At 46.2% G+C, this 14,810-nt stretch overlaps 1 protein-coding gene across 3 annotated transcripts in view; it reads left to right on the top strand.

The window, feature by feature from the left end:
- The window catches only part of N (neurogenic locus Notch protein), a 309,272-nt gene extending 295,747 nt beyond the window's left edge, over positions 1-13,525 (top strand). For 2 of the 3 annotated variants that reach the window (XM_076429298.1, XM_076430915.1), the window contains 6 exons: positions 4,385-4,928; positions 5,542-6,096; positions 6,622-6,854; positions 7,077-8,922; positions 9,228-10,996; positions 11,078-13,525. In XM_076429298.1, coding sequence (XP_076285413.1) covers positions 4,385-4,928; positions 5,542-6,096; positions 6,622-6,854; positions 7,077-8,922; positions 9,228-10,996; positions 11,078-12,138 — 6,008 coding nt within the window. In that variant the 3' untranslated portion in view covers positions 12,139-13,525. The remainder of the gene's footprint in view (positions 1-4,384; positions 4,929-5,541; positions 6,097-6,621; positions 6,855-7,076; positions 8,923-9,227; positions 10,997-11,077) is intronic. The other variant, XM_076430057.1, reaches the window with a different exon arrangement.
- The last annotated feature ends 1,285 nt before the right edge of the window (positions 13,526-14,810 follow it).

The raw sequence follows: 14,810 nt of genomic DNA on the forward strand, positions 1-14,810 counted from the left end.
TTTTTAAATGTTTTCGGCGCAACGGTTCGATCGTTTATTACGAATTATAAAGCTTATTTATAATTCGTTTATAATTCGTATAAACGTTTATTACGTTTATTTAATATTTCTGTTTTCTCCAAAATTACAACAACATATTTAATTCACAGACGCGATTCAAATAAATCTTGAAAAAGATCCAAACTGGGATCGAAACGTTGATCCTGTTTGACAATTAGCAAAGTTGCTTTATAATTCGTAATAAACGATCGAACCGTTTTGCGCCGAAAACATTTAAAAATTTATTATAAACTCCAATATTTTCAATATAATTCTTGTTATACTAATAATTATTGTTTATCTATTGGTTAAAATATATAACCACATAATTAACATAATTAAGATCGATTATTTATGTAGTAATAATCGTTAGAAAACGCTAGAAAAACAACACTTGTTCTCTCACGCAGTTATAAGAGCACGATGAAGAAAGACGAATAAAAGAGCATCGAATATTGACGGAGGCACTGACAAGCATAAATTTACGACTAAGGTGCGTTGCATTTCGTGACGTTTATCACAGGATGCAGCCATGTTTTGAAGGATAATACCAGTGGCTGTGTTATTCTAGGTCAGTCTGTGAGCGCATTCGTAGGGGACGTTTAAAGAAGGGTTCTTTGCTTAGACAGGGGCCCGTAGCTCTTTTTAAGTGTAGGGTTTAAAATGCGCAGGACTTCGAAGTCGAATGGAGATTCGGTAACGTTTGCAACTAGTAATTAAATCCTTTAATTGAAGCTTTCTCAATCCGCAGTATATATTTATTCATTTCTCACGAGAAACTCTTCGCAAGATGCAGCTTTAATTCTGTCACTCGGTTGAAATAGAGTTGTCAAGTTTTAATTTACGCTTCTTCTGGAAAATAAAGTATTGCCACTTTGCTTGAGGATTCGCTGATAAAAATGCAATGAAAACTGTGCAGAACGCATAAAGGAGCAGGTGGCCAGTGATCGGTGTATAAGTGCCACGCAGTTTTTCCATTTCTGTTCGCTCGTAGGTCGCGGATAAACGAGACACCGGCAAAAAAACTGTAGGGAAAGACAATGGCGTGTTAACTCACCGGCAAAAAATGTTTCTGCCTTCAACCCCGCCTCGTGTGTCCTGAGACGTCTTTAATAATTCAAACGCCACGCGTTTCTACGGGCGTATTCGTATGCTAATACGCGGACGACGACGGTCTTACATTGATAGCACCGGCGAATGACTTTACGAAAGCAGACCGATTGTTTCGGTCCAAGAAGAGGTTCGTCGGTGACTCGGACAAAAATTTCACTCGCGAACTTTGGCTCGACGTATTTATATACTCGCGTTGCAAAATGCTGAACCGAGACGATCACGAAGTTGAACGAATTTTGCTGCATGTTTGTAGGATCGGGTTTTGGTGAATTGATTAATATTCCTTAATACTACTCCTTAGTTCTTTACTATTCCTATTAATTAAGATTACTGTTCCTTGATTCCGAAATTCTTTAATCGATAACCAATGTACGCTCACCGTGGCTTAATCATTCTTAAAACTATATTTTCTTCATTTAATATTGTGTTATTCTTCTTCATTCTTGTTCCACTATCAAGAATAATAGAGATGTGCAATGGAAAACTGAAATTAATTTGTTTTTAATTCATAGTGTAATATGCAAGCAAAATTAGCACATTCTTTTTCGGAACCAAGCATTGAAATATCACTTTAAACACCATTGAAACTTCTTCGAAGGAAGAGCAAGGGAATTTCTTCGAAGATGATAACACGTTCCTTGCCAAGGAAAAGTATTGCTGCACGCTGCTCAATGGTTCATGCGATAAATCCGTTGTGTACGCAGCCCTTAAGATTCGAAAGGAAGCGACAGTGGTACGTCGCGGCGTGTTGTACGTGCGTTCACAACTGAATTAGCTGGATCATTGTCTGAATGGGGGAAAAAGAGACAGAGAAATATTAAGTGAATGCAAATATGGTAAAAATCCGCGCGTCATCCGGTTGACAATCGTTGATGTCTCCGAGGATATCTGCCACTGTCACCTCCGCCCAGAGAAAATCTATCTGTCCATAATGTAATAATAATTTGTTTGGAGTAGTCTTAAAAATGTCTTCAACATCCACATTTATTTATTTAACCCATGCCGTATTTTAACAAGCCACACTCTTCACGAAGATGTTGAACAAAGTCTAACAGACATGAATGTTGTGCCTTTCTTTTTAAACGAAATTAAATTTGATTCGTTTGTCGTCAATATTTAAGCATTAAAATAAATGTAGCCATAGAAAAGATATAAATTTTCTCTTGTCTACTACATTTTTAGGGATGAAGTCGTTTTAATCACTTTAAGCGTAAAGAAAATGGTAGAGCAAGGGGTGAATGTCAGCTCTTCGGTAACATTTACCACGTTCTACGAGGAGCTAGCATCGCTGGCCGCATCCGAAGCCGAAATAAAGTTTCTGGGTCCACGACCGATTGCCGGTTGGATCAGCATGGAACCTTTATAACGCGGAAGGCCAAGCGTCCTGACCGATAACTTTCTCTCCATTGAGAAGTCCGCCATACACGGCTAAAGAATCTATCGATAGTCGTGCCTCGGTTCTCGTTACGTTGAATTCCCCGTTGTGCTCTTCTTAATTAGTTTTCCTCCAATTACGGGCATTGTCTCGGGCTCGCTCGGAAGCAAACACGTTCGCCAAATTAGCGGATGCGGCCTAGGCTTATCTACGAATCAAACTCGATCGACTTTCGCGTACCCAAGGATTCCGTTCGGCCCCCTCGCACCGCCCCATATACTTCATTCGCAATTAATTCATACGTTACGTTTAATTATCGCGAAACAGCCGGCGGCTGCTATCTTATTCAGCAAAACCCGAAGATTACCACACGCTGGCAGGATACTGGTTGCCGGGCCGACTTCAGAGAGCTTCTCCGCGGTTCCCAGAAGATAAACTCCGCATTTAGTTGACCCGTTTCCTCGGGGACCACCTTTTCAATGAATAATTTAATTCGATCGTAATTAATGCAATTTATTTCGCCCGGGACAGCGGTAATTTAATTAGACCACCTAGGGGGAGGACGCGTCGCATGAAACCGAGACTGTTCACCGATAACTCTTCTTCCTCTTTCCTGCGTTTCGTCTGGCTCCCGTCTAGAAGTTAGATCACACTGTTAACACACCGCTGAGAGGTCAAAAAACCTTCTGCTGCACCCGAAGAGTGCACTGAACGACTAGTAAAATTGGATTAGCGGATACTCAACGTAATACCGTTTGGTTCATGAATGAAAGCACCTCTTTTGGAACACCTTGTGTATAAATGCTAGTCGAAACAGTCAGAAATTAACGATTGAGTATTTCAACAACGAAGAACATTTATAAAATTGCAACGAACCCCCTACTGATACTTTCATCGTTGAAATTAAAACTGGTAGTGTAATAACTCAATCGTTTGGTCAATTATTTTCTCAAGCGATCTTCAAAACAGCCAAAAGTTTCAGGTTTCTTGTCAGCAATGTTGAGCATTGGGACCATCTGGTCTGGCAATTTTCTGGCACAGATAGCGATCTGTAGAGTCTAATTACTCCCGATAATTGGCGCTATTATCGCCGTCCCCGGATCACTGTGCAACGAAGATGAGAACACGGTGGGAAAAAAGCGCAAGGAATCGATCGATCAAAGATGCAATTAGCTGTGCCACCATCCGGACCAGTTTTGTTCTTCCTCCGCGCTCCTCTTGTGTATGCGTCTAATTAAGGCTAATTACGGTAGCCGCCTCTTTGACGACTTCATTCGCCCCTGAGAATGTTTGTAATTTTCCGAGTTACGCGTTGTAACACGGAGAGAAGCGATCGCGATCGCGGATGATTGCGGCTGGACGACCGAAAATGTTCGATACCGTTACAACTTTCACCTGGTCCGATCGATAAACCGTACTTTTTGTCAGGAACTTCTTAATCTCGGGTAATTGTGCGCAGTTCGGGCGAAAACTGCAGATATTGCGGACTGTAGGAAATTTCTTTGTCGAGGAAGTTCTTACCGGTAACGGAGAAACCACATTTTAAATGTAACCCTTTAGATTTTGGCAAGACAGCGTCGAAAATCGAAGTTTCAATGTTAGTGGATGGATTCCCAACATTAAAACTGGGATTTTCGACATTTTCCCACCAAAATCTACAGAACTACATTTAAAAACGTTAAAAACATTTGGTTTCCGGAGTTAAAGATCAACCAATACATCAAATCCGCAGGCTACTTATAATTTTAATAGAACAACTCGAACAGGAAAATAAGATTCTATTTAAGCCCCATCAGCCAAAACTTGTCTAAGCATTTTGAAGAGAATGATTACTTTAATGTCGCCGTTTCTTTGTAGGTTTCACCGGCACACAGTGCGAGATCGACATCGACGAGTGCGCAGCCAAGCCGTGCCTGAACGGCGGTATCTGCACCGACCTGATCAACTCGTTCAAATGCACTTGCGCGAACGGTTTCGCGGGTTCCCATTGCCAGATCAACATAGACGACTGCGCATCATCACCATGCAAGAACGGCGGGATCTGTCAAGACTCCATAGCGAAATACACCTGCGACTGTCCGCCAGGGTTCACCGGAGCTTCCTGCGAGACGAACATCAACGACTGCCAATCAAATCCCTGTCACAGCGGCACCTGCATCGATGGAGAGAACAGCTTCAGCTGCAACTGTTTCCCAGGATTCACCGGGAAACTTTGTCAAATACAGATCGACGAGTGCGAGAGCAATCCTTGCCAATTCGGCGGAAGATGCGAGGATCGTATCAACGGTTATCAGTGCATTTGCAGGCCGGGGACTTCCGGGACGAACTGCGAGGTGAACGTGAACGAGTGCTACAGCAACCCCTGCAGGAACGGAGCGAGATGCATAGACGGCATCAACAGGTGAGTAGAAGTTCGTTGGTCGGTGATTTGGACTTGTGAGTAACCATGAGAATAAGGAGGACACGGTGTTCCTCCGGCAAATAATTTGCATCTTATCGAGCAATTATTTGACGTCTGGTGGGAAGCAATCTTCGAAAACAAGCTGGTTGCAAAATGCAGTGTGCAATCGAATTGTAGATTACCATATGATGTTAATCTTGCAGAGCTGGGTAAAACATTGCTTTCAATAGTAAATGATCCATTTTATATATTTCGTATTTTATTCAAAGGCTAACAAACGTGTACTTTATTGGAATGATGTACATAGTCGCAGGTCGAACAAAATATTTTCAATTCCAATTTTACCCAGTACTGTCGAGAAACAAGTCTCTCTAACGACGTAACTGAACTCCGATCCAAAAATGCCATGACCTACGAAAGACTAAGAATTATTAAAGCAATCGAATTTGCGGAAAATTAGCGACAATCAGGCAAAATTGATCTCCCCGACTCGTTCGTTTACATGAGAGAGTGCTTCTCCCTTTTCCGAGGGCACGGAGCTCTCCCTGCGCGTCGACCCCTAATCAGGCAAAATCTTGGTCTGGTCTAACGTTATCATTTCTTCCATCCTCAGTGGATACGATGTCTCTTCTTCCAGGTATTCGTGCGAGTGTGAGCCTGGCTTCACCGGGCAGCACTGCGAGACAGACATAAACGAGTGCGCGAGCAATCCTTGCGCGAACGGAGGCCGTTGCATCGACATAACGAACGGGTTCCGGTGCGAGTGCCCTCGCGGCTATTACGATGCTAGGTGTCTCAGCGACGTGGACGAATGCGCCAGCAACCCCTGTGTGAACGGCGGCACCTGCGAGGACGGTATCAACCAGTTCATCTGCCATTGCTCGCCCGGTTATGGTGGCAAGAGATGCGAGGCCGACATAGACGAGTGCGGCTCGAATCCCTGCCAACACGGCGGCACATGTAACAACCATCTGAACAGCTACAGTTGCAAGTGCCTAGCCGGTTACGCGGGCACCAACTGCGAGACCAACATCGACGACTGCGCGAACAACCCCTGCCAGAATGGAGGGTCCTGCATCGACCTTGTCAACGACTACAAGTGCGTCTGCGAGCTACCCCACACTGGCCGGAACTGCGAGGACAAGCTGGATCCTTGCTCGCCTAACAAGTACGATCATTGCATTATTCTGTTACGAATTCCTGTATTGCTTCGTGTCAGTTCAACAGAACACTTTACGCGTCTGACTCGAGACTCAGTCTTCGCTTCTGTTACTTGACAACCCCTTTTCTCTGCTGATTCTTAGGGGTTGTTCTTCGCCGGGCTGTTTCTCTTCGCGGTGATTTTATATTGAACATGTAGTCGCAACAGTATACTTGACTTTAAGGGATGATCATAGCTTTCTGAATTAACACTCCTCGACATTCGTATGATAGTTCACGCTCGCGAGAATACAGGCAGCCATCGAAGTTTGATTCGGTCGAGTTGAATTCAACATAGATGAAATTTTCTTAGGGGTTGTTCTTCACCGTGCTGTTTCTCATTGCGGCGACTTTATACATATTGAACATGTAGCCGGAACATTATACTTGACTTTAAGGGATGATTATAGCTTTCTGAGTTAACACTCCTCGATCAATTTTATCAATCTATCATTCGTATGATAGTTCATGCATTGGTGATATTTTGTTCCAGATGTCTCCATGGCGCCAAGTGTTCACCGTCATCGAATTTCCTCGACTTTGCCTGCACCTGCACGGTCGGTTACACGGGTAGACTCTGCGACGAGGACGTCGACGAGTGTGTAATGACGTCTCCGTGCAGAAATGGCGCTACATGCAGGAACACTAATGGGTCTTATCAATGTCTCTGCGCGAAGGGCTACGAGGGTAGGGATTGCGTCATCAACACCGACGACTGCGCTTCCTGTAAGTATAAATGCCGTAACCCCTAAAATACTATCTTGTTTAATCCATGTTTTAGTTATATTTGTAAAATACAATATGGCACCTGTCGAAATATATTGACTATATTCGATCAACATAGTTTCGCTCCGAATTATCGGTAACCAAGTAAAAGTTTGGTCAAATATTCCCCAGCCTCTGTACCGTCCTATTTACAAGACAATTAATTAATCTTATTTATTTCAGTCCCCTGTCAAAATGGCGGCACCTGTTTGGACGGCATCGGCGACTACACTTGCCTCTGCGTGGACGGTTTCAGCGGCAAACACTGCGAAATCGACGTGGACGAGTGTCAGTCTCAACCCTGCCAGAACGGGGCGATTTGCAAGGAGTACGTCAACTCGTACACCTGCCAGTGTCAACTCGGTTTCTCGGGTATCAACTGCCAAACGAACGACGAGGACTGCACGGACAGCAGTTGCATGAACGGCGGCAAGTGCATAGACGGGATCAACAATTACACTTGCGTGTGCGAGCCAGGTTACACTGGTTCGAACTGCCAATACCGGATCAACGAATGTGACAGTTCCCCCTGCCTGAATGGTGCTACGTGTCACGACCATGTTCAATATTACACTTGTCACTGCCCTTACGGTTACACTGGGACCAGATGCGATCAGTTCGTCGATTGGTGCGCGGACAATCCCTGCGAGAACCAGGCAACCTGCGTCCAGCACAAGAACAAGTATCATTGCAACTGTTCTCCGGGATGGACGGGAAAAGTTTGCGACGTCGAGATGGTGTCCTGTAAAGACGCTGCCATCAGAAAGTCCGTTCCCGAGAAGAACCTCTGCAACAATGGTACTTGCGAGGATATCGGCAACAGTCATCGTTGCCATTGCCTCGAGGGCTACACGGGATCCTACTGCCAAGAGGAAGTCAACGAATGCGACTCTGCCCCCTGCCAGAACGGCGCCACTTGCAAAGACTTGGTCGGCTCCTACCAGTGTCAATGCACCAAAGGTTTCCAAGGTCAGAACTGCGAGCTCAACGTGGACGACTGTAGGCCGAATCCTTGTCAGAACGGCGGCATTTGCCACGATCTGATCAGCAACTTCAGCTGCTCCTGTCCTCCCGGCACTCTCGGCTTCATCTGCGAACTGAACGTCGACGACTGCGCCGTTGACACTTGCCACAACAACGGAACCTGCACGGACAAGGTCGGAGGATTCGAATGCAAGTGTCCGCCAGGTTTCGTGGGACCCAGATGCGAGGGAGACATCAACGAGTGCCTCTCCAATCCGTGTGCCTCGCCGGGAACTCAGGATTGCGTGCAGCTGATCAACAACTACCACTGCAACTGCAAGCCTGGATACATGGGACGCCACTGCGAGGTCAAGGTGAACTTCTGCGACAGCTCACCCTGCCAAAACGGTGGAGTTTGCACGGCGAAACAGGCTGGCCATAAATGTCTCTGTCCCAACGACTATTACGGAAACAACTGCGAATTCGCTGGCTCCTACTGCGACAGACAGCCCTGTCTAAATGGCGGCACCTGCAGGGTAGCGGAGACAGACGTCGGCTACAGATGCTACTGCCCTCCTGGAACCACCGGCACACACTGCGAAATTGACGCCAGAGACGAATGCGCCAGCAATCCTTGCCAACAGTCGAACGCTGTCTGCAAAAATCTCCTCGGCGACTACGCTTGCGATTGTCCTGCCAAATGGACCGGGAAGAACTGCGAGATTTACGATCCCAACTATGGAGGAGGCATCTTCGGAAGGACCAGTGCGAACATACCGAAGATCTTGAACGCTTACGAGCAGGATCTGGAAATGGAGAGGAAGAAGTGCGTTGAAAACAGGTGCGAAGAGAAGTCCGGTAATCGTCATTGCGACGAAGAGTGCAACACGCACGCCTGCAAGTTCGACGGAAACGATTGTTCCTTGGGTATCAATCCGTGGAGGAATTGCACGGCTCCTATCAACTGCTGGGATGTGTTCATGAACGACGTTTGCGACGACGAATGCAACAATGCTCAATGCCTTTTCGATGGAAGGGATTGCGAGAAGAAACTCGCTCCGTGCAAGTAAGTAGTCGCACAGTTTTTAATCATTAATCGTAACGGATGTCGAAGTGAAATTGTAATTTAATCCTTGTGCTAGCAACCGGATGGCCATTCGCTATAATTACTGTAGCAATTTTCTACGTTCTTCTAAACACATATCTTGAAACTGCTCTGAATATTCATTCTTTGGACACTTCTTAATATTCATTTCTTTTTGGACACAATTCCAAACATTATTATTTGGTTGCCATCATAAGGATTAATATTATTGCTACACTTCGGTAATATCGACAGATGAACTAACTTGATCTACTCTATTGTTATAGTCCAATCTACGACGCCTACTGCCGCAAACACTACGCCAACGGACACTGCGATTACGGCTGCAACAACGAAGAGTGTAACTGGGATGGTTTGGACTGTGACGGAGAACCTCCATCGCTGGCAGAAGGTGCGATCTCGGTGGTAGTCAGGATGGACATGCAGAGCTTCAGATCCCGCGTGGTAACCTTCTTGAGAGACATCGGCCACGAACTTCGAACCACCTTGAGAGTGAAACAAGATGAACTCGGCAACGAAATGATCTACCCTTGGAGAGAGCCCGGCGTGCAAACAAGTATCTTCGGTCGGCCAACAACCATGTACACGAACACCCAGAATGGAGTGATCGCCTATTTGGAAATTGACAACAGAAAGTGCACCGGTACTCAAGGAGCGGTGTGCTTCCCTTCAGCAAACGAGGCTGCGGAATACTTGGCAGCCACCGCGTCCAAACATTCTCTATCCGGAGGTTTCCCTATCGAACAAGTCCGAGGTGTCGTGGGGCCACAAGAGTACCCTGACACGCCAACTAATTACAAGTATGTGTTCATCGGCGTTGTTATCGTGGTGCTGGGTGGAATGTTGGTCGGTGTGCTGGTCACTGCGCAAAGGAAACGTGCAGTGGGCGTTACATGGTTCCCGGAAGGATTCCTGCGAACCAGCAGCGGAAGCGGACAGCGACGAAGATCTCGCAGAAGAGGTCCGGATGGTCAAGAAATGAGAAACTTGAACAAGCAACCATCTGTGAACTGCATGGACCTGGACGTTGGGAATGGTCGAGCTCAACAATGGTCGGACGACGAATCGGATCTACCGCCTTCGAAGAGGATGAGAGCCATAGAACCTGGATACGCCAGCGATCATACTGCCATTACAGACTACGAAGAAACAGAGCCTCGAATGTGGACGCAACAACACTTGGATGCCGCCGAGATACGCAGACCGGACGCTGGTGTGCTAACACCGCCGAGCTTGGAACATGGACAGGACGTCGACGCCAGAGGACCTTGTGGAATGACGCCGTTGATGGTGGCCGCGGTGCGCGGTGGAGGATTGGACACTGGCGAAGAAGAAGATGAGAGCGACGGCACAGCAGCTGTGATAGCCGACTTGGTGGCCCAGGGCGCGGACTTGAATGCCACGACCGACAAGAGCGGCGAGACATCTCTTCACCTGGCAGCTCGTTACGCTAGAGCCGACGCAGCCAAGAGACTCCTCGACGCTGGAGCGGATGCAAACTCCCAAGACAACACTGGCAGAACGCCTCTTCACTCCGCCGTTGCTGCCGACGCTATGGGAGTCTTCCAAATACTTCTGCGAAACAGAGCGACAAACCTGAACGCTCGTATGCACGATGGCACCACACCTCTGATCCTGGCAGCACGCTTGGCCACCGAAGGAATGGTCGAGGATCTCATCAACGCCGACGCCGATATCAACGCTGCCGACAACAGCGGCAAGACCGCGCTTCATTGGGCCGCAGCGGTGAACAACGTCGACGCTGTCAACATACTCCTCGTTCACGGAGCGAACAGAGACGCCCAAGACGACAAGGACGAGACACCGCTGTTCCTCGCTGCTAGAGAAGGCAGCTTCGAGGCGTGCAAAGCGTTGCTGGACACCTTCGCCAACAGAGAGATCACTGATCACATGGATCGGTTACCTAGAGACGTAGCTAGCGAGAGACTGCATCATGACATCGTGAGATTGCTTGACGAACATGTGCCTAGATCCCCGCAGATGGTGACCGTCATACCGAACGGTCCTCTTATGGGTAAGTGTTCCTTTTCGTGTTCCCCTTTCAAGAATTCTACTTTGTTCGGTAATATTAATGTTCTTACGTTCTCCGTTGCAGGATCTCCGAACCATCCTCAACTAATCACACACCCGACGGTGATCGGTTCCGCGCCGAAGCAAACCAAGTCGAAGAAGCGACCGAAGACAGGCACCACCGGGAACCCAAACAGTCCCGAATCGGAAGGTGGAGTGGTAGTGGTGAGGCGAAAACCGTCGGTGAAGAAGCCGCCGGCGAAACGCGGCGCGCAGCCCCCAAACCAGGAGATTCCTCAGGGAGCGGAGGGTGCAGAAGGAAATCTGCCAAGTCCCTATGACAGCGCGAGTTTGTACAGCAACACGCAGCTAGTGGGTCACACGGCTACAGCGAAACAGCCGCCTCCATACGAGGACTGCATAAAAGGCCAGTCCATGCAGGGTCTGCAGCAGCTGGGGCTGGACACGTTCACGACCAATTACGGGCTGCCTAACTTTCACGACCAGCTCCTAGCGCCGCACCAACGGCAAGCGCAGGGCATGGTGAACACGTTATCGCCGCCGTATAGCAATCAATCTCCGCCACACTCGGTGCAGTCGAACATGACGTTGTCGCCGCAGGCCAGCTACATGGGCTCACCGTCGCCTGCCAAAAGTCGGCCGTCGTTACCGACTTCGCCCACCCACATCGCTGCCATGAGACAGGCGACGCACCAAAAGCACGGCGGCATGCCTCCCGTGGGCTTCGACTTCGAGAACCTGCCGTACTCCTCCAGTCAGCAACAGCAGCAGCAACAACAACAGCAGATGCAGCAGACGCAACAGCAGATCCAACAGCAACAGCAGCAGCAACAACAACAGCAGAACACGCAACAACAACAGCAGCAACAGCAGCAGCAGCAGACGCAGCAGTACTACCAGTACTTGACACCGCCGTCCCATCATTCCGGACCGGATGTAACGCCGCAGCATCTCATGCAAGCGCCAGAGAGCTTTCCAACTCCGTCGCCGGACAGTCCAGGCCACTGGTCTTCCAGCTCGCCTCACTCGAACAGCGACTGGTCCGAGTGCATGGCCTCGCCGAACGCGTACAGCGCTGGAGGCGGTCACCAAAGCAACAAGGGCTCCGAGGCGATCTATATATGAGGCCAGGCGATGCTCTCTTCCTCGCGCGAGTAGGTCGTGTAACACACGAGAACTGTGATTGACTCGTCGAGAGTTCGAGGGCGATTCTCTCTGGCACACATATCTAGGGACTTCCGGTTTACTCCGGTTGGGTCGCGAGCAGAACGGTACTGTTTTTAGCCTTTACGTCGGCGTACACTGATGCAGTTGTCATGATCCTTGGATTTCTATGTGTATACATATAGATCTACCTGTGAAACGTATTCCTCTTCACTTTTCTCGTTTCGATTTCGAGACATTATTCGCGTACTCGTTCAATGATTGTGCCTTCTACTATCCAGTATGGTGAGAGAATATTAGACACGCGGTAATATACGTATCTCTTTTTTTCTTTTTGTTGTATCAACCGATCATCTCAGCTCAATGAACAATGGTGCCTTCGACTTGCCACAGTGTGAAGACCCGATAGGTAAAGTAATAGGGAACGAGACCTTGCTATCTACAATAGTATTGTACATAGGACAATATAATACAAAGGCGGAGAATCAGCTACCAACGTGTGTATTCGGCGAGGACGACTAAGTAGAGTGTAATATGTAATATTCTGATTAACTATGTAACGCACAGTTTATAAATAAGAGCGGAAGAACGACGCGTCTAACGTTCGAGCATTGCCCAGGCACTCTTTGTCTATTGTAAACCGTAGTGCCGCCGCGCATAGAACCGGAAGGGAATCTGTAATCCGCGTAGAGAACAAATATGGAGAATCGTGCCTTCGAGTGTCGTAGAGTAAGGATGTTCGATCGTAGATAAATCTTATTAAATTATGTGTTTTCCCTTCGAAGGAACGCAGCGTTTCCAAATGGCCTTTAACGATTATAACGTTTATCACCGATTAGAGGGGCGAATTTATAATGTAAGATAGAGCGAAGGTAATTTGTTTTTGCACGGTCGACGAGAGCCTCAGAGATATCGTCTTCACCCCGCGAATATAATCGTTCCATACACAGACATTCCATTCGCACGGCGCTACTTTTTTATACTTTATAGCCTCCTCTCCCGTCGATTCACACGGGAAATGTCCGCCGCTTGCTCGACGAAACTTTTGGAAAAGGAGGCAAACTAAATAATTGCTTTTTAGCGTACATATTTATTGCAAAGAATGCACCCGCAAACATTTCTCGAAATAGTCCAAGTTTTTATTTAGATGAACGTCTCAAGTAACCATTAGACAAAAAGCTTTTATTCTTTCTTCGATGATTCTTTACATTCCTAATTTTCTGCTCATCTTTGTTCTTACATCATTCAAGAGTAACATATTGTACAAGCTTCCGTTCAATCTCTTTTTAGAGCAGCCCGCTATACATCACAAAGTAACTATCAGACAGTACGAGATGTCTAACCCTAATTGTTCTATATTCTAATAATGCACCTCAGAGCACTTAGTTATTTCAATAGCCTTAAGCCGTTCGCTAGTGTACAATGGTAAGCACCATCTTCATAGTACGACATAGTGATAATTGTACAGGGTTCCACATAATTTAACATAGGCTACGTATAACACGATATTCACAACACAAAAATCATTAGGCCTTAACAATACGTTCAATTTTCTATGTCCGATGTCCATCGTCGTCCATTTGTCCTTTCGGTGACAGATTCTACGCAAAGCGTATCGAAACGTTGAGCGAGGAACATTTAATATAAAATATTTCGTATCACTTTTTACAATTGTATAAGATCACACCCGCCGTTTTATGGTGATAGTTTTTTCTCTAATGGTTTTGCACAGCCAATGCATTTTACTCGACAAGCTAGGGAAGAGCTTTTTAGAAGAGCATCGTGGAACAATTTGGCAGAACAGTTTCGTTCGAACCGCAGCGGTCGCGGATGTTCCCCGTGAATGTATCTTTAGAACTTACTACTAACAATCTAGCGTAATTGTTAGCGTTAATGTGTACGTTTATGCGTAATAGAGTCTCTTTAAATTAAATTAAATTAAGTACGCGACGGACGGGCGGTAAGACGATTCGCTGATCTCTCATCTACCAAAGCCAAAAGAGAATTCTTAGATAACACGACGTAATCCGGCGGCGTGGCTGGACGGTGGTATGTACGCATAATAGGCTATAGGATCATTAATCGTAGGATTGTTACGAGAGAAAAGATATCTAATTATTGTGGTCGGTAAGACGGAGTTAATCGTACACGCTTGCAATAATGTTCCAACAGCGATTCATGAAAGAGAATGTCTTCATCTTTTCTTTTTCTAAAGAGGAAATTTGTAAATACTCTTTCTCTCACCTTTCACCTCCTCCCTCCCTCCGCAGACACGTAACGAGACACACAAACACACTCACACACGTACACATTATTCTTTGTCCGGCTCATCTTGCGTACTATTCTAGTACTTTTCGATTTTTTTTCTTTTTTTTAAATATAATTATCTTTTCTCTCGATTTTGTACAAACTGTTTTTACATATTTTTATATTATGTAAGCTAGATACTAATAGCTGTGTAAGACGACTTCCCCATATACAGTAATAATGTTTCCTTATCATATTATATGATCATAGAAGAAGAAGAATATAAATATATATATAATTAAACGTATATATATATATTTTATGTGTACATTATATAAGGTATATAAAATATATTTTATATATTTTATATATGTGTTTTGTGTAAT

The sequence above is a fragment of the Lasioglossum baleicum genome, chromosome 1, assembly GCF_051020765.1.
Source record: "Lasioglossum baleicum chromosome 1, iyLasBale1, whole genome shotgun sequence".
Lineage (NCBI taxonomy): Eukaryota > Metazoa > Arthropoda > Insecta > Hymenoptera > Halictidae > Lasioglossum > Lasioglossum baleicum.